This window comes from Saccostrea echinata, unplaced genomic scaffold (assembly GCF_033153115.1).
Source record: "Saccostrea echinata isolate AGI-Se365-2 ecotype Australia unplaced genomic scaffold, CSIRO_AGI_Sech_v1 ptg000009l, whole genome shotgun sequence".
Lineage (NCBI taxonomy): Eukaryota > Metazoa > Mollusca > Bivalvia > Ostreida > Ostreidae > Saccostrea > Saccostrea echinata.
The window spans coordinates 48,895,222-48,916,200 of record NW_026889758.1 but is presented as its reverse complement, the minus strand read 5'-3'; the positions used below and the strand labels follow the sequence as shown (position 1 = coordinate 48,916,200).

The 20,979-nt window shown below is 33.5% G+C and overlaps 1 protein-coding gene across 1 annotated transcript; it reads right to left on the bottom strand.

Annotated features, from left to right (window-relative positions):
• Positions 1–13,195: 13,195 nt before the first annotated feature.
• Positions 13,196–13,893, bottom strand: LOC133182824 (uncharacterized). The gene is made up of 2 exons (XM_061317669.1): positions 13,415–13,893; positions 13,196–13,281 (listed from the first exon to the last, which is right to left on the bottom strand). Exon 1 carries the CDS (start codon positions 13,891–13,893, stop codon positions 13,429–13,431), a length of 465 nt encoding a protein of 154 aa, XP_061173653.1. The 3' UTR covers positions 13,196–13,281; positions 13,415–13,428.
• Between the last annotated feature and the right edge of the window lie 7,086 nt (positions 13,894–20,979).

Sequence of the window (20,979 nt, the reverse complement as noted above, 5' to 3'; positions counted from 1 at the left end):
CATACGAAATAAAATAATTTCATGAAAAAATGAAGAATTTCCAATTGCTTGAAAAAAAAGCTTTTCATGTATGTGATTTACAATAAATGGTTGTACTTTTATATTTTCTATATATCCATTAAAATTTCACAGTATCAGTATTTCACTATTTGTAAACATTAACAATAATATTAAATAAATGTTACACTCACTGTGGCTTTGACTGAGTTACTGTCACATCTTCATAATTAAACGAGAATATTCCCTTCCGTAAATATTGCTATATATATCTGAACTGTTACCAATTAATCTTTCTTTGGTGAAAGAAAACCTCAGGGATGGAGAATAGGCCCGTACGTAATTTAGTTGGAGGGGGGGGGGTGAGCACAACCAAACAACATTTTTCAGTTTCAGGATGGGGGAGGCTACAAACCAAAAATTTTTTAATAAGCAAAAGAAAAATACATTATCAGAGGTTATTATTGAGGGGGCCCAAAAGCAAAAGAAAAATAGATCATCAGAGGTTATTATTGAGGGGGCCCAAGCATAAAGGAGCAATGTTTTCTATAGTATACCTAAATTTCAGCAAAATTACAGGGGGCCTGCCCCCCCCCCCCCCGTTCCTTCAGCCATGTATTGTATCAAATCTGCTTCACCCTGATTCAGATTTTTTTTTTTACAGCATATATATTCTATTAGCAGAGGACCACATTATATTAATAAACAATTTTTAAATTACAGCTATTTTTTTCTTAAAGGGTCTGTTTCATTTATACTATATCATGATGATCATGTCCTGCATGATGTTTACAGAAAGTTTAATTTAAATTTTTAAGCTCGAAATAGCTGCGTCAACTTGCGAGACTATTTTTTCAACGTTCGGCCTAATCTTTAAATAATTAATTTGTTTGTGGACTTGCATAAAAGAATTAAAAAATATAGGGGCCTATCATTTAACTTTATTTCGAATTTCCTTCAGGATTTTATATACCGAACTATAGTCTAACGATTATTTACAGGCGCGTAGCCAGAATAGAAATGATGTGTACGCAGAAAACGGCAGGGGGTTGGGTGGGTGGGGGGTCTTGAGCCCTCCCCCCCCCCCCCCCCCCCAGTGTTTAAGGGCTCTGGTCAGGCACGTAATATAGCTTTTGCCAGCCAGGAAAAAATAACAACTTTAAAAATTTTGTCAAGCAAGGACAGTGTATGATATTGTAAATCATACTAGTAGATCATAGCATTCAACGATGTGGCTGAAATTTATTTTTTCAAAGATCTCTTTAAAAAAATATCAATGTATGATAGAATTATGACAAAATAATGAATGATTTATTTGGATTTGTCAGTTATTAAATAAAAGATTTCAAATTTTATCATACAGCCATGATAATTTAAAATTTAAATCGACATAGTATGACACAGAATAATTTAAAACACGAATATTTGTTGGATGGTACTGAGATTTTTTTTTCTCAGAATAATTCTCTCTTTTTTCTTATCTTTTTTCTTTCTTTTTTTTCTGCAAAATGATGTGTACGCACTTGCGTATCTGCGTATAGGCAGCTACGCGCCTGATTTAAAATCATACTTTTTCTCTTGAAAGCTAAATTACTAGGCAAAAAAAAAAAACAACAACAAAAAACAAACGAATGTTTGTCTTGTGTATTCTTAATTACAACTTATTACTGTATCATTTTAGTTACTTACCCAAATTTCTCAACATCCATGGTGTTCAGAGGTCATTTTCTGAAAACTGAAGGGGCATTCCGATGGCATTCGGAACAAATGACGGAAAGCACTTGCTAAGAATTCAAAACATGGTTCATAAATTTACAATTTTTTTCCTTTTTAGGTTTTTAACATAAAACATGGAAAACTAAGTTAAAGAAACACTCATTTGAACAAATCAAAAGCGGAAAAAATATATATGCTAGATTTTTTGTTTAATTGCATGTTTTTCATGGTCTCCAAAATGCAGAAAAATTATCCTTTGAAATTATACGTAGGTTATAAATTCTTTTCTTTTTTAGGGAAGATGATAGAAATTAGACAACTTTTGAATGTTAAATAACAGAGTTAAAGATTAATAAAATTTAATGGCAGACTGTTTATTTACCTATAAAAAGACATTTGCAATACTGTTGAGGTCAAAATAATAGGGAGACCGAAAAAGGTCGCCTTAATCCAGTGGTCTCCCTAAGCCAGAAAATATATCCTCCTTGGTCTCCTAAAGCCATATGTCATATATATATATATATATATATATATATATATATATATATATATATATATATATTAGGGATGGCAATTTGTAACCGGTTAACCGATTACTCGGTCGGAACGATGGCAATCGGTTAGAAAATCTGTAATCGGTTAGTCGGAAAAAGAATAAAATACATGTAAATTTAAACGCAATTTTCTTATAATTCATTTTCGGAAAAAAAAGAAAAATCTGAATTAACGTTGATAATTTAGTGTTCTCACATATCCAAGCTGACTTGGATTTAATTATGTTTCTCTGGATGGGTATTGTGGGGTAATTGGTCATTTTGTGTTTGAAGTTAATTACTGTTAAAACACCTTGTCGTTACCCCGGCTGTCATGTAATTCTTTAATGATATTAAATCACCGTTGAACACTGCGAATTAGTATGTTTGTCTTTTGCAGTTGTCCATCTAATAAATTACTAAACAAACATTGTAAATTCAGTGATGTAGTTCAGACTTAATTTTAATTATGGTGACAATGCAGAATGAACTTATGTGACATCTGCTCTGGATATATCTGATTTCTCAGACATGATTCGTGGTTTTCCTAATTTTTTCTTGTCTGTGAAAACTGAAATAAAATATAAATAATTTATGCATGTAGTTTTCTTATCAAGAAAGAAGACAAATAGAATGATTTAACTTCTAGCGACTTTATTAGTCTTCTTGTGTATATGAATAGAGATACGTGGGGGGGGGGGGGGGGGAAGTATATCAAGAAAAATTAAATGCATATTTTGATACGGTTAACCAGTTAATCGGTCGGAACGTCTTGCGGTTAACTGATTAGCAATTCTGTATTCGATTGCCATCCCTAATATATATATATATATATATATATATATATATATATATATATATATATATATATATATAGCTCTACTCTTCCCAAAGTAGAAGGCTTGTTTGTTGGACTTCTTGTAATTTTATGGGATTTACAATCTAAGGTGCATAATACCGGTACAAATAGACTGACGGATTGATACAAAGTTGCTACCTTCAGTTAATGACTATTACTTGTACAGAAAGCTAAATGGGTTGTTACTAATTATTTGTACATATTTTTCCAAGTACAGTTTATGTATTAAAGTACAAACAAACTGTGGTCGGGAAACACTGATGCACCCATATGGCAGCTCATGGCCATGAAAAAGTTTTTTAATTGTAGGTCAAATATCAAGGTCAAGAGTTCAGAAATGTTGGTAACTAAAAAAAGATCTTGTCAGAAGGAATACACATATGAAATATAATACCCCATAACACCAACCATTCAAAAGATATGGGCAAGGTTAAAGTTTTGAAAAGTAGGTTCTTCAAGGTCAAGGTCAAAAGGTCTAAAATGTTGGAATATACAGAGAAATATGAAAGCTATGACATCAACCATTCAAAAGGTTATGGCCGGCAAGGTTAAAGTTTTTGCAGACAGACAGATAAACAGAGCAAAAACTATATGCCCCCGAATTTTGGATTATGGGAGCATATTTTCTGGGTGAGACTGAAATTTCTCTTCTAAGGTTGAGACATACATATCATGGAGGATATCACCCTCACCTGGACAAAAAGTATCACAAAGGACTCTTACACAATCTTTCAATTTTGATGTATATCTTCTTTGTGTGCGTCCACTGCTACTTGCCAATGATGACTGAATTTGTTTCACAGGACTTCTGATAAAGGACTGCAAAAGTTGATTAAAAAGATTTAATCTATCAAGATTGCAAACAGAGGACTGTGAGCAATCTGACTGCTGACTGAAATTGTTTGGCTGGAGAAGATACTGCCTGCATATTCACTGGATTGTTCAAAACATGGCCTTCCACAATCCTGAAAATTAAACAAACAAAAAAATCAAAATAATTTATTTTTATGAAATTATTTAAATAATTAATGTATTTACTAAAATTTGCAATTTGGAAGAAAATAATTGAAAGATTTAAGACCAGATAGAAAATGAGGATTAGGTTGGGTTGGTTCATATAAAATATAATATTCCAGTCAAGTCTTCAACATTGATTGTGAAATTAATTACAATCTTACCGAGGTACAATATTTTGCTATGTGATTTTTGAAAAATATTAATGGAAATCAGGAGTTCAGAAATACAGTGGTTCAAGGTCCAAAACCTAAAGTTTACATGGTAAACTAGTTCATTATCACCACAAATAGTCTATTGGATCTGAAGTATTAAACAGAAAAGTATTTGGAAAACATGAAAAGTTTTCAAAAAATTTAGAAGTAAGTAAAGTTAGGTTTTTTTTTAAACAGCTGGTTCTCAATACACATTTTGAGTACAACTACTGTATATTTGGAAATTTTTGCCCTCGTTTTATTTTTGCCCCTTTCGCCCTAATCACAGTTGGGTGAATTTAAAACGAAATGAATTTAAAGAACACAGTATAATTTCTTAAACATAATCGTGACTGAGCGAATTCAAAATGGGGCAAAATTGTTTGCAAGTGTGAAAGGGCGAAAATGAAACAGGGCAAAAATAACCCTGCATACAGTAACTATACTACATGTCACATTTAAAAAAACAAAAATTTATATCTTTAAATGTTTCAATTGATTTTCTACATACCAATTAACTATTGATACATATGTATAATGTAGTGAATTTCTCAAACTTAATAGTCCTTAATTGGACCTGACAGTGAAATTTGAGGGAAAATTTAAACACCTAAAATGTACTTGTACTTCAAAAATATACAGTTTTCTGTAGTTTCTTGAAATGTAAACATCTACGGGTATATAAACATCTACTACAAGATTGACTATGTCAAAATCATGATTATCAAAAAATATTTAGAGAATGCATTGTAGCAAATACTAAGGAATAATTATAATAATTTTATTTTTCAAATTCAGATAAAAATTTTATGCTGACATTTTGTGCAATTTAAAACTTCACCTTCCTCTCTTGATTAACATTTTCTGTTAATTTTCCTCACACTCTTCATCAATAGGTGTTTTTAAACTGGGCACCTAAAATGGGTAAAAAAAATTATTTATACATAAATTTCAAATGAATATCATTTAAATTTGCAATCAGACGAATCTAGTCTAGCTATTGCAGTAAGCACACATTAAGTCTGGTTAAATCTATACACATATACATGTATGTTTTATGGTGATCTGTTGATTTAACTTCTCAATTTTATGCACATTTTCCTTGATAACTTACATCTTCCTCGGTTTTAGTCTGTGACATTTCCACTTGACAGACTTGGTTATTGTTTGGTAATGTCAACTGATTTCTACAGCAAGTACAAATTCCTATAATTGTACATATAAATGTAGTATATTGTACAGCACTGACTACAATGTGTTAAAAAATTATAAGGAGAGCCCAAGTCATTTTTTGAAAACATTATATATAACAAAAATATTTTTTAATAAAATATTGTGATACCTTGTTTGATACTATTAAATTATTATTTTATTTATTTATATAATTTTTTGGGGTCAAAATGTAATACTGACCTAGTTGGATGAACTTTGAAATTCAATACCTGTGCCTAATATTGGCCTAAGGGTAAGACCATCCCAGTGCACTGCCTTATCTTCTCCTGCAACTGTCTATTGATTATTCTTTCATGTTTTCGCTTCTTTTCGTGGGTTCTTAAAATTGGTGGGATCCCGCATAATGGAGACATAAGTCGTGATTTGTGATTTTTTTTAAACTTTTGAATGGTGAGCTTGACAGATGAAAAAAATTCGGTTACAGGTTCGATTTCTGACAAAACTGTGTCTCTCTCATCTTCATCTACTAATTTTAGACACACTCTATTCCCACTGCAACTGATATTAGTATATACATAGCTAAAATTACAAGGAATTTCCATTTCATCGTATGTTTGTGTTTTCTGACGTCTGCTCTCCCATGTTGTTTTGACACCTTTTTTGGACTTCAATGCAGAAGAGTCAGGAAAGGGAAATAACTCCAGGTTAATATTTAGGACAATTGATGAGTTGATATTATTGATTTATGATTTCCCCAAATCAATTCTATCTGAATTTATTAATCCCAAGTTTCAACTTTTTAAAAAGGTTTCTACCCCAACTTTTAATCGCCTGCTTAAAAAGATATGCATATAATGTAATGTGCAATTTTGCATTCATTTTTTTTCACTCACGTCATGCAACACATCTTTACAGTACAACAAGCCATGAGTTAGATTAAATGAAATTAAGTACAAGGTACTTTGATTATTTGGCTATAGAATGAAACCCATCTCATTTAAAAAAAAAAATCCTAGATTTTTTGAGCATGCCATTACTTTATATGGATGATACACTGAGGTCTTTTGCCCATAAGTAAAATATTATGGGGCAAAAAGAAAGTACATTGTAAATTAACATTTATATTTTGTCATATACATGTAATACAATATACATACACACAAGAGAGAAAGAGTTGCATGATTGAGAGGAGACAAAAAAAAAAGGAATAAACCAGATAGTTTTTACACATATACATGTACATAAATTCTGCACAAATAAAAATATTTGATATAAATACATGTACATAAATTCTGCACATATGTATATATATATATATATATATATATATATATATATATATATATATATATATATATATATATATATATATATATATATATATATATATATATATATATATATGTATGTATGTATGTATGTATGTATGTATGTATATATATGATTGACTTACAGTAATGCTTTTTGTAAAAATCTTCCAAGAGAATTCAAAATATCTAATTCCTCAGAATTTAGAATCCAGAATAATTTTTGTTCAATATCAGGCAATTTTGTAAAATGTTTTACTTAAGATGAGATTAAGTTAAAAATAGGTCTTCTCTTTCCTTTGTGAATTTGATACAGTGAATAAGGAAATATTCTTCATCTTCAATTTGATTAAGCATACAATCTTTACATATTCTTTCTGTTCTAGGTGTGTTATTATATCTGCCTAATTCTATAAAGAGTTTGTGTGCTGATACACATAATATACAAATTGGCTTTCTGTATTCAGGTTTTAATAAAATTAGATATTTTTCAAGTCTAAAATTGTTCTTTAGAAACAAATAAGTGACAAGGTTACCCTCTTATAGTGTTTCATTTAAGTATTGCCAATCCATAGAGTTTTTTTTTTTATCTGGGATTGTTTTAATGAAGTTACAAATTTACTCTTAGTATATGACATAATGTTTGGAATATCAAGAATTCTTAGTAATTTTTCTATTGAGGAATACCAAGTTGTTCTTTTGGCAAGATGAAGTTCCTTACTACATATGAATGCATCTTTTAATAAATGAAAATCTTATGTTAAATTTTCTAGTCTGTAGCAGTATTTAAGTAATCTGTTGACAATATCATAATGTAAAGGATATCTATCCAGTTCTGAAAGAGAAGCATGGTTTATACTTTTCCTATTCAAACCTAATGATTAGTTTTACAGAATTTGTTGTGTAAATTTTCACCTATAAAGGTTTTGTAGCATAGTTGCATCAATACATCATCAGTTTAATATATTGCTTTATTTTTGAATTATTAACATTAAATATTCCCCATATTTCTGAGCCATAAAGTAATATAGGTTTAATAGTGTGAGCAAAGACATTTAGACTGGTGGATATCCCTGGATTTAAGCTAAGGAAATCTTTTCATTGTTTGAAGAATGCTTTTAGTCCCTTTTTGTATAACTCAAGTTTAGCCATTGAGAAAGTCCCAGAGGCTGTGAAATGGATGCCTAAGTATTTATAACTTGATACACATTCAATATTGAAAATTTTGTAATGAAATTTCTGTTTAATTGTTCTCCCAGCTTTATTAAAAATAATAATTTTTGTTTTATTAGAATTAACTTTTATACCCCAGTCATCACAATACTTTTCTAAAAAGTTTAATATTTGCTGAAGTCCTTGTGGTGATGATGAAAAAATTACTATATCATCTGCATACATTAAAGAATCTATATTTTTTGAGTGTAACTTGACAGAGTCTATACAACTTTGTAAATTCAAGAATTATAGTGATTATCAACAATCAATGAATTAAAAAGAAAATTAGACATCATATAAATGTGAATGAGCTTGTTTTAGTACAAACAGTCAAACCTCGTTATCTTGAACTTCATTGAACCAAGAAAATACTTTGAGATATCCGAGGATTCGAGATACCCAGGGTAAAATACTTAAGAAACAAGCACTTGGGACTTCAAAATTACTTCGACATATCCATGGTATTCGGGATATCCATGTTCGAGATACCAAAGTTCAACTGTATATTTTGTCATATTCACATTTTCAAATTCCATAACATCCTTCCATTTCAATAGGTATGATATCATTAAAAAAATCAGAATTTTCTTTCACTTTCTTTATTTTGTCCAATTGTTTTCCAGATTACCAGTACAATTTAACTGATTAGAAGAAAGAAAAAGCATCATAATGATATGCATGAACAATACAAGGATAGTACCTGTATAATCACATTATTCTTAGTAATGCTAGAATTTTAAAACTGAGATCATAATTTGAAACAGAAGGCCCATCGGCCAAATTGCTCACCCTAGCACTGTGGCTAGGAAAAAAGCAAAAATCAGTATTGAAAAGTTTAAATGCATAAGTGGTCGTGACCAACACCTAAAAGAGGAGTATGACTTGAACAAAAAGTAAGGATGCTTACATATTTCTCTGATTAACTGTGCAGCACCTGAAGCAAGTCCAGTAAATTGCATCCTTAGTTGTATCATCCATGCAGGTTTGATCAACATAGGGCTTTAACCTGGTCACTCATCTGGAAAATTTTGTTCATATCCAGCATCTGAAGCAAGCCTGGTAGTGTGCATCCTTAGTTGAATCATCCAAGCAAGTTTGGTCAATATATGGCTTATACATGTACTGTATACAGAAAGATTTGCGTTTGTTTTATTTTTGCCCCTTTCACCCTAGACACAACTCGCCGAATTTAAGACAGGGCAAACTCAAAGACTACAGAATAATTTCTTAAACAGAACCTTGACTGGGCAAAAGAAAGAGCAAAAATAACACGAAGGGGGGGGGGGGGGGAATAACCCTATGATATATAATACTTACTTGGAAATGAGACGTGCTCCAAAAACTTTAACCAGCTCCAAAAGCATTAACCTTGTCATTCTTAAGCTGAAAACCTTGACAAGTACAATGAAACATACTAGAAGTATCGTCCATGTATATCTGATTAATTAAGGGCATAGGGGTACTGAAAAGAAATCGGCTCCAAAAAATTTAACCTGGGACGCTGACACTGAGGGTTTTTGTTTGTTGTTTAACATCCCTCTCGAGGATATTTCACTCATATGGAGACGTCACCAATTGCCGGTGGAGAGCTGTTTTTGACCTATACTCAACACTCATGATCAGAGCCATTGAGCAGTGAGGGATCTTTTTCGTGCCAGCACGGTCTACTCATCTGTTGTAAGATCAGCATTTTCATTTTTTTTAAATTTTAAAATTCATTGGTACATTTTGTGTTGCACATATACCTTATTATGCACTCTTGTGTGGGAAAAATGGATGACATTGCATGTGCACTACATTATGATATAGAACAAGTTTAGAGATTGTTAACTTGAATTTCGTCTCAAATTTAACACATATTTTGACCTGACTCAAGATCTGTGATAAAGACTTGTATGTGATATCATGTTGAAAAGTCTATAGTATGAATTGCAGTACCAGAAATTATATTATAAATGAAGAAGAAAATAAAGGAGATAACAAATTTCTAATAAATAATGAATTACTGAAGACTCATAGATTTTGGAAAAAAGGCCCAACCTACCCCCAGGGTCATGATTTGAACAAATTTGAATCTATACTATGTACCTGAGGATGCTTCCATATCAATGTGACTATTTCCCTATATATTCCTATGTAAAACTTTTGATCCCCTTTTGTAGCCCCACCCTACCCTCGGGGGTCATGATTTGAACAAATTTAAATCTACACTATGTAATGAAGCATTCACACAAGTTCCAACTTTTTTTGCCCAATGGTTCTTGAGAAAAAGATTTTATGCAACCAAATTTACACTAATTCTTAATTATCTTCCCTTGAAAGAGGGCATGGCCCTTCATTTGAACAAACTTGAATCTCCTTCATCCAAGGATCCTTTGTGCAAGTTTAATTGAAATTGGCCCATATGGTTCTTGAGAAGTTCAAAATGTGAAAAATTTACAGATAAACAGCTAGACAGATAAACAGCTAAGACAGACTGACAACAGACAAAATGTGATCAGAAAAGATCACTTGAACTTTCAGCTCAGGTGAGCTAAAAATAAACACTAACTAGCATTTCCATCTTGATGCAGGCCCTAACTGATTGTAGGAATTAACTTTTGGGATATCATAAGTAATGTTTTACATGTACTATGTATTATTACACAAAAAACTTCTCCTCTGCTTTCAAGGGCTTGGAACCTTCTGCTTGAAAAAACACAAATTCTATAAATGCTGGGAAGCAATGTTTTTTTTTCAAGCAGGCAGCATTAAAAGTTTTGTGCTATTTTTCTTTCTTTTTAGTGCTTTTCTTTTTTGGTTTCTTCTTGTTTTTTTTCTTTCTTTTTTTTTTCTTTCATTTTTCCTTTTTCCTTTCATGTTTTTTTTCTTTTTGTTTCTTTTTTTGTTTTTTTTTTGTTTGTTTTTCTTTTTTCGTGCAAAACTTTGGCCAATGATATCAGACAATTTAACATTACACTAGTCACAATTCATTGTTCACTGTCACAATTTTTAAAACATTTACTTCTAACATTTACATGTACTATCACTGCATAACTAGTCACAATTCATTGTTCGATGTACAATTTAACATTTACTATTACAATTAACATTCACATGTACTCTCTCTGCAGAATTATAATTAGTCACATCAACACATGCTGATATACATTCAATAACACAATAAATCCTTAGTCACCTTTAACCACCTTATTACAATAGCTTAAGTAAATGTGTACACACTACGGTAATCACAATTTAACATTTACTATCACTTTATATCCACAGTCACACCAATAATACATTGCATGTATATTCATTTGAACAATAAATTCATTAAGCCGATCATCGTAAACTATACATACTAACTACAAAAAGCTAAATAAATCTGTACATGCTATTTAACATTTACAATCTATAGTCACCTCAGTAATGCACATTGTATATATATTCAATTACACAATAAATTCATAGTCACTATATCCACCCTCACTTTTTAATAAGTAGTTGTACATTCCAGGAATAATAATATGATACATGTATATAAAATCACTTCTTCTGTAACATTTACACATAATTTTTTTGATGTTGGATAGAATAAAAAGAAAGATTTTTGAAAGACAAAGCAGCCTACAACTAGTCGCGTTTTCAACCTCTCCTCCCCAGGCCAGCCTGGCAACCGTAGCGGCGAAGGACCCATAAAGTTCCAACCAGTAATGCCCCAGGATATCGACAAGGTCTACTTACAACTAGCCTTCAACTACTTCATCTAAACAATTTTATAATGTATTAGATGCTAACATGAAATAACATTATAGCAAAATAATGATAGATGATAAAAGATATCTACATAAAATAATAAAAATAGCACAATTATCTCTTTGACATAGAGAAAAAGAAGGGGGTCAGTGTGGGAGGAAACCGGAGCACCCGGAGAAAACCCACGTGTCAGAGTGGGTGACCCCATACCCTCTTACAACTCAGACACCCATTTCCAAAACAAATGTCTCAAAAAAATATGTTCTGGATAATAACAAATTATAACATTGTAAACTGAATGTGCTTGTGTGTGCTTCACAGATCTGGCTTTCTGCATTGTCATCTTTCTTTGTCTTTTTCCAAACATGATCACAAGGATATGCCTCTTCAATACTTTTATTTTCTGTCAATGAATAAGAAAAAAAGGTAACCATTAGGACTGATGAAGTAGAAAGGAAGAACAGAGTCCTACAGAATGGCATACTTGGGTACTTATTCTCATACCTGAGGCTCCTTGTCATTCATAATGTCAAGCACATCCACATGACTTTATCTAAGTCTCCTACAGGGTACTGTCACCAAATCATCAAAGCACACTGTAAAATAGATGTTAATTATTATACTTCAGCATCTAAATAAGTATAAACAGAAATTAAGAAAAGAACAGACATATCTTAGCAAAATATTATATATCTCTAACATAATGTTCTTCTGCTGTACTTTGTCAAAAAAGATCCTGGATTATTAATAATGTCACATACCTATCAGTGACAGTTATCCACTGTGGTAAGTCCTGCTGTTGGGAAGGTCATCATCCATCAGTCTTGACTTTTCAAAGTATTTCCACCAATTCCTGTCTAGCTGTAGCTGCTCATTTTAACATCTTGAAGGGTCAACATCCATCAGTCTTGCATTTTCTAGGTTTTCCACCAATTCCTGTCTGGCTATAGCTGCCCATTTCCACATCTTAAAGGGTCAAAGTCTATCAATCTTGTATTTTCTAGTCGTTTCCACCAATTCCAGTTGGAATGCACTACTTTTTTTCTGCATCTTGAAGTACATTTATCAGTCTTGCTTCTTCTAGTTTTTTCCCCATTCATTCGTCTGGCTGCGGCTTCTTATATCCACATCTTCGAGGGTCAATATCCATCAGCATTGCATTTTCCAGTTGCTCCCACCAATTCCTGTAGGTTGTAAATGCTCTACTCCACATTGTTGAAGAAAACTTTACCAACACCATCCTTGCAAGTCTCCTCTTCAACCTGTCAGATGCAAGTGTCTTAAGTTAATCACTTTTCAGAAAAGAAGTGAAAGGAGTAATGGTTACTGACTTCTTTAGTTTCTGTTTTTAAAAAACGAAAAAAGGTAATAATCGGGTCCAATGAAGTAAAAATGAGAAACCAAAGGTCATAGAGAATGGCCTGCTAAGGGTAACTTTCACATACCTGAGGGTTCCTTGTCATTCATGTCAAGCACATCCACATGACTTCATCTGAGTCTCCTACTGGGTACTGTCACCAAATCATCAAAGCACACTATTAAATAGAAGTTAATATACATCTATCAGTAAATTAAGAAAAGAACAAACATATCTAAATAATATAGTTCAAGGATCAAATATTCTTTTGCTGTACTTTTCCAAAAATGATCATTGATTATGTCACATACCTGATCAGTGACAGTTATCTACTTTGATATGTCTTGCTGTTGGGAAGGTCAGTGTCCATCAGTCTCTTCTTTTCCAGTTGTTTCCACGAATTCCTGTCTGGCTGTAGTGGCTCATTTCCACATCCTGGAGGGTCAATGTCCATCAGTCTTGTCTTTTCCACTTGTTTCCACCAATTCCTGTCTGGCTGTAGCTGCTCATTTCCACATCCTGGAGGGTCAATGTCCATCAGTCTTGTCTTTTCCACTTGTTTCCACCAATTCCTGTCTGGCTGTAGCTGCTCATTTCCACATCCTGGAGAGTCAATGTCCATCAGTCTTGTCTTTTCCACTTGTTTCCACCAATTCCTGTCTGGCTGTAGCTGCTCATTTCCACATCCTGGAGGGTCGATGTCCATCAGTCTTGTCTTTTCCACTTGTTTCCACCAATTCCTGTCTGGCTGTAGCTGCTTATTTCCACATCCTGGAGAGTCAATGTCCATCAGTCTTGTCTTTTCCACTTGTTTCCACCAATTCCTGTCTGGCTGTAGCTGCTTATTTCCACATCCTGGAGGGTCAATGTCCATCAGTCTTGTGATAAGAAATAAGACATAAGGATACTTCTACTTTAATAAACTATTAAATAACTGACAGAGTAGAGTGGTTCTCATTAATCCCAAAAGTTCAACGTTATCAGCTTTACTCTAAATTTTTAGCTTTTAATCACATGTAGCTTGTATTCCTCTGTTTTAAAAAGTGTTGGGAGCTGGTTGTGTGCTTCATTCTGCAATTTAATATATCTTCAAAGCATACTTTGCTTTTTTCTCTATTTTATAAAAAGATGGCTAAATTTGTCATAGTTCCCAAATATGAGAAACTTTCTCCCAGCACATGACGGAATTTGTCTCAACGAAAATGGTCAATTTCGAAATAAAAAATGTATTCATATCTCAGTGAAATTTTCACAATTTTTGTAGCTGTACGTATATTTTCTAATTTTAACCTAGTTGTCATGTGACAAACAGATCATATAATCAGTGATGTCACTTTGGCCAAACTCAGAAGAGAACCCTATATACTTGTACAGATAGCAGAATTTCCATTCCACAAAATTAAACTGATTATTTTTTATTTTGAATATTGAATTTTTTTTATGGAATATATGATAATGCATACTTCCTATGAGTGTCCTTAGCCTAGCTGTGGTCTGTGTGGTCAACCTTCATCAATCTTGCCTTCTCCAGTTGTTTCCACCAATTCCCATCTGGCTCACAGTAGCTGCTCATTTCCACATCCTGGAGGGTCAACATCAGTCAGTCATGCTTAGCTATGTAAAGGAAATCAATGGAAAATATTATCTTAACATGTTTTTAATATGTATTACATTTAATAATCACTGTAAAAATGGTAACTATAAAATTGTAGGAAAGGTAATATAGTCATCAGTAATGAATAGGTTCATGTTGTACAATTTACAATGTATATATCAGCTGCGTGTCACATGACTGGTGTAAAAATAGAATTATTAGGCTGAATGTAGAAAAAGACGCTAGTGCATGGGCATCCGGTTGTTTTTTGCCATAAAAATTGATACACATTAAAATTTACATCCCTTGCCTGAGAAGTACTGGGAACTAGTTTGTGCTGTTTGGGAAGTCCTCACATTTTGCCAAGAATGTATGAAATAGCAAAAAATTTCCACTTCACCATCACATCATAAAGAATTTAAAAAATATTCCTCAAACCAGAATCAACTCCCAGCACTTTTTAGATTTACATGATATAAGCAATTAATATTCCGCATTTCAGCTTAAACAGTCTCAAACAGTCTAGTGTATGCCCTTCCACTTTTCAGGTTTATTGGGAATATGCTTATAGGATTTGTGATTTTCTTTACATTATCTGACGCCGTGCTGCTAGATAAGATCCTGATAAATTATTTACACAGTTGTTCTTAAGAAAAGTTTTGTTTTCAGTTTTATTGATTAGACTGAAAATTTGATGACGATTTTGTATTTAATTATTTTTGAAATTATTAAACAAAGGGATCCACTCCTCTGGATCACTTGTACTGTGTCAAGTCAAGGCAAATGACATCGTATATGACACAAGATTTGTTTCTAAATACTCAGCAGTATTGTTATCAAATGGTGAGATTTCTGATTTTTAAATAGATAATGGATAAAACAAATGCATGCAACCTTTTATTTACATATCATCTTGTTAATTTATTTTTGCTACTTATTTAATTTTCAATGATGACACAATGATACTTTAAGTACGCCGTGCCTCACAAATGTGGACTCACATTAAGCAATGTTGTCCAAAAGCAATAGAAATAGGATGATCAGGGATCAGCAAAATTCAGTAAAAATTCTTAAAGTAGATCTATTTATTTGCCTGTACATGTACTTGTACTTGCCCCCAAGTCACTATCACCATTTTGACTAAAGAAAAAAGTTCTTAAGCACTATTTGAAAACCAATCTCATCCTCTACCTGATCATTAAACATAGGTAATCAGAGATTACAGAGCTCACCTCAACGAATGTTGTCTTTAAGTAAGGCAAAGTCCCACACTAAACTAATAATCTTGGAGTGTGCATCCCTAAATGCAACATTTATGCAGTTTTGGTCTGATAGGGCTTGCAGTTACTTGGAAATAGACTTATCTGAAAGCTTATAACTAGTCACTCATCCAGAAAATATAAGTCAAATCCAGCATCCGAAGCAAGTTTGAGATTGTTCGTCCCTTGATGCATCATCCATGCAAGTTTGCTTCAGATAGGCCTGATAGTTACTTGGAAATGAGATCTGCTCCAAAAACTTTAACCTGGTTACTCATCCGGAAAATGTAGGTCAGATCCAGCATCCGAAGCAAGTTCAGTAGTGTGCATTCTTAGATGTATCATCCATGCAAGTTTGGTCAATATAAGGCTTATAGTTACCTGGAAATCAGATCTGCTCCAAAAACTTTAACCAGGTCACTCATCTGGAAAATATAGGTCAGATCCAGCATCCGAAGCAAGTTCAGTAGTGTGCATTCTTAGATGTATCATCCATGTAAGTTTGATCAATATAGGGCTTATAGTTACTTGGAAATCAGATCTGCTCCAAAAACTTTAACCAGGTCACTCATCCGGAAAATATAGGTCAGATCCAGCATCCAAGCAAGTCCAGTAGTGTGCATCCTTAGATGTATCATCCAGGCAAGTTTGGTCAATATAGGTCTTATAGTTACTTGGAAATGAGATCTGCTCCAAAAACTTTAACCTAGTCACTCATCCAGAAAATGTAGGTCAGATCCAGCATCCGAAGCAAGTTCAGTAGTGTGCATCCTTAGATGTATCATCCATGCAAGTTTGGTCAATATAGGTCTTATAGTTACTTGGAAATGAGACCTGCTCCAAAAACTTTAACCTGCTCCAAAAACATTAACCTGGTCATTCTTTAGCTGAAATTGCAGCATCTAAAACCTTGACTGGTACAATGAAACACACTAGAAGCATCCTCCATGCATCTCTGACTAATATAGGCCACAGAAGTACTTGAAAAGAAAACTGCTCTAAAAACCTTAACCTGGGACGCCGACGCCTAGGGTATTACATAAGGCCCCCCAACTTCGTTGAGGTGAGCTAAAAATGATGAAAGTACTTTTTGGATTATTTATCATAAAAATTCTTTTATAATTATCTTATTCAATTGATCTTTCAATGACATTATCTACAGTGATAACTTATCATACAGTACGGGCAACGCCGATTATGCATTTAACCGTGCTCCCCCCGTGGTGTGTTAACCTTTCCGCGATACACCCCCATGGTTAGTTCATCGCGGTCTTACCTGTAGCCAGGTCAATAGATGGAAAAGTTAAATATTCTGAAACACGTTTAGGCAATGTATAGTAAATCTCTCTCTCTCTCTCTCTCTCTCTCTCTCTCTCTCTCTTTGTCTCTCATATTAAGTATCATGGCATTTTTTTTTATCGGCAAAGTTCAATTTGAACTTTCTGCTTGAACGCATTACCCAGGTAACTACATGTAAGTCACCGTGGTCATCAGAAGCCGTGTGTTAGCAGAAAACACTGGATAGTACAAATATTGTTAAACAGTTTTACTTAGTTCTCAATGTGCAAATAAAATAAAAGAAGGATTGTGCTTTCCCCATAGTATAAACTAGTATACAGATAAAATGGGGTGCTTTGTTTCATTATTTGTTAAAAATAAAAGTTCATTCCGTTGTGCATAATTTATTGACTTTTTCCTATGTATAAGAATTAGTATTATTTCTACCCTAGAGGCATTCACACCTCTGTGGCTTCGGGTACCTTGTCATCATATGGGATCAACTACACAATAAAATAGCTTCCCGTAATTTTGGGGGTACGTGTAGGATAGCCCTTAGCATTAACATCCCAACATCTTGTTTTTATATACAGAGAAATTCATTCAAATTCATTAAGATCAGACATATGTGATGTGAATCCGACTGTAGTTTTATCAAAACATACAACCTTAAGTTTAAAAAAATAATATGAAGTTCAGACATCAGTGAGGAATTCGGGGGGTGGGGGGGGGGGGGGTCAGAAATCATAATCCTCCCAGTCTATGATTTTATATTTACAACTGTCAGTATGTTGCAAAAATAAATAGTCTTAATCCAAAGCCTTTGTCTTTCACAAAGGTGTGAAATTATATCCAACAAAGTGACAGGAAATCCCTCTCTGCTTGAACGTGCACAATACACAGTTACTAAGGAGACCAAGATTAGTCCATGCAGCTACAGGTACACTGTGTATACATGTACCAGATCTACCGAGGACAAAATAGGTTTACTAACCAATGCTAACTGCACACAGTTCCGATATTGTTTTGGTGGAACTATATGAATTGCTTTTCAGTAAATTCTTGCTTACACGGCGTACAAGCATTTTGTTCTAATAGATTTTACTTTATGCTTGAGTAAAAACTTTGCCCCCCTCCCCCCCACTTTTGGGGGGTTGAAATTGAATACATTAATACAATATTTTCACAATCAATTTGGCTTATAGCTATCGGTATTGGGAAGTAAACTCTTATTCAAAGTTGTGACGGTACTAGTGGTGTTCCAATCATCAATTATAAATGAAAATCAGTCGATTGCTGGCATACTCCAAGCGTTCGATTACGAATTTTTTATTCCCATCAATCGGGTAATTTATTTTATTTTACAAATGTAATAGTTTTTAAGCTGAATATTCCAGCTGCGACTTATCTATTAACTTATTTGTGGTGGCAGAGGATAGTTTTTTTTAATGCCAAACATGTGCCGAGGGGGTACACATATACATGCGATCCATAAAAACATGTACATGGGGACAGTTTTCCAGGGGCTAATTAATTATGCTTCATATGCCCATGGCTCACAAATTATGTCAACAAAGTACATGTAATCTGCCTATTAGAGTGAACATGTACCAAAATTGCACCTGGGGACTCCCCAAATTTTGGCTTGTTTTTCCAAGATTTGGGCCTCAGTCGCACCCATACAACCCACCCCCAGGCCCAAGCGAGCAGGATAAAACACCCAGTAGTCTGTAAATCAATGCATGCCCTAATGAAAATTCAGCAATTGACATGGGGCCATTCACCTTCCCTCTGAGATACACACCTTCTTCTAAGGCCTACTGCTTTTCAGCTGAATTTCCTCTGCAACTGACCACGTCTTAGTTTTGCATTTACAACTCTATATATGATAAGCATCATAGTGACACCTACATGTTGCACATCATTTTTTTCAGGAAGCACTCTGCTACATTGCGAATGTGTCCCATAATTATTCTAGTCATTTTTCTACATAAAATATCACATCAAACAGGGGATATCTCAGTTTTTTAAGAAATTTGACCGGGTCTTTAGTACGAAACTGTGCATAGTAATGGCGCAGACGAACAGACATTGTGGTATTCATACCCGGGTAACAACGCTCATTCCCGGGTATGGATGTACTTTGGATTCTACAAAATGAACTATGAACCAGCTAGACTAGATACAACGTTCTGTTGTTAAAATCAGTTAGATTATTCTAACTACAGCTGGACCACCCAGAAAGTAGTTATTCACCCAGACTTTGTAAAATGTCCGATTATAATTGATGATTAGTTAGTTACAGTAGCCTGATCATTGATTATGAAATTCTTACCGATTCCCATCACTAGACGGTACCAAAACAGTGAAAGTTTTGTGTAAGACAAATTAATAGTGTCACTGTAGATTGGGAGGGTGTTATTTGTGGAGATGGAAGTTACATCGAAATTAACTTTTTAAATGCAAGTCATCTGCATATCGTAAAATTTAAAAATTAATTACAACTACATGTACATGTATGTATAAAATAATATTTTCATGTTTTCCTTTTTTTTCGTAGGAACAGTTTCTTGTATATATTCCAGTGCATTAACATTATGAGTGTCCAACAGAGGCACTTTGGGCATATTGTGTACATGGTGTAGGGGATCACACTTGTACAGTATACAGGTGTGAGGACCAAGTATGAGTACCAGGTCAAGCTCTAGGCATTACGTAATTTTACATATCTTCTACGGACTCGTGGGCAATCAAATTACGCACACACAATATCCCATTCCTTCTGATTTCAAGAACTACGCCCGAAATAGATAGGAATGACGTTTCACAGACGACTCCGAGAATGATAATTACACCCAAAATCTTCTGCTTATTTTAATCTTATATTGGAATTTTAATAATTAAAAAAAAATCATTCATAGTCCCTCCCCCCTTTCCAATAAAATTGAAACTGCGATAGATGCATTCTTTAATCAAATCCCCTAAAAAAAAAAATATCTAAAATTTACAAAACACACTAAGAAAATATTAATTAATATCGAATATCATGCATAGCATATTGGGTATATTACCTTGCATAGTCGTAAAACTTAGATCACCTACAGTAATTTATACCGAAGGTCGTGGCTTCTAATAGAATGAACACATTGCTTGACTTCTGCTAAATAAAGTTCAAGGCTTATATAACGCTATTTGAAAATTGCAATTAAGTTATCTTAGATACATGAGAATATATTTTTATTAGAAAATTTATTTTCATTTTGTACATGAAATGTTAGAATCATATTCAAACATTTCAGCTTCTATATTTTTAATATCATTACTCTTACATTTTTTTATTTTTCTTTCTGTTTGGTTTCGTTTTATATAATTTCGAAGGGAGATAATTTGCGTTTTAGACTAAGACTGTTTTTCACCTATGATTGGTAGGCTGCACCGCGGTGGTGTGAATTACCTGGATGGCCAAACCGCGGGGCACACGGTTTTTACCTGAGACACCTGTACTAACGGCGATGAGATTCACACTGCAGGGGGTGCACGGTAAATGCATAAACCGCGTTGACTGTACTGTAGGTGAATAATGAAGGGATTTCTCTCAGTGGAATACAAATTTTAAATTTACCTGCCCAGCACTTGAACACTCGACCAAGTGGTCCAGAATTTCAAAAATCTGGTAAAAATACTCTTGCTTATTACAACTTTGTATTCCTAGATGCTCAGGAGCAATGAAAAAGATTTTCAAACA

Excerpts from the sequence above, each read along its gene's own strand:
- LOC133182824 (XM_061317669.1), bottom strand. The coding sequence starts at position 13,893 with ATGGACATTGACTCTCCAGGATGTGGAAATAAGCAGCTACAGCCAGAC.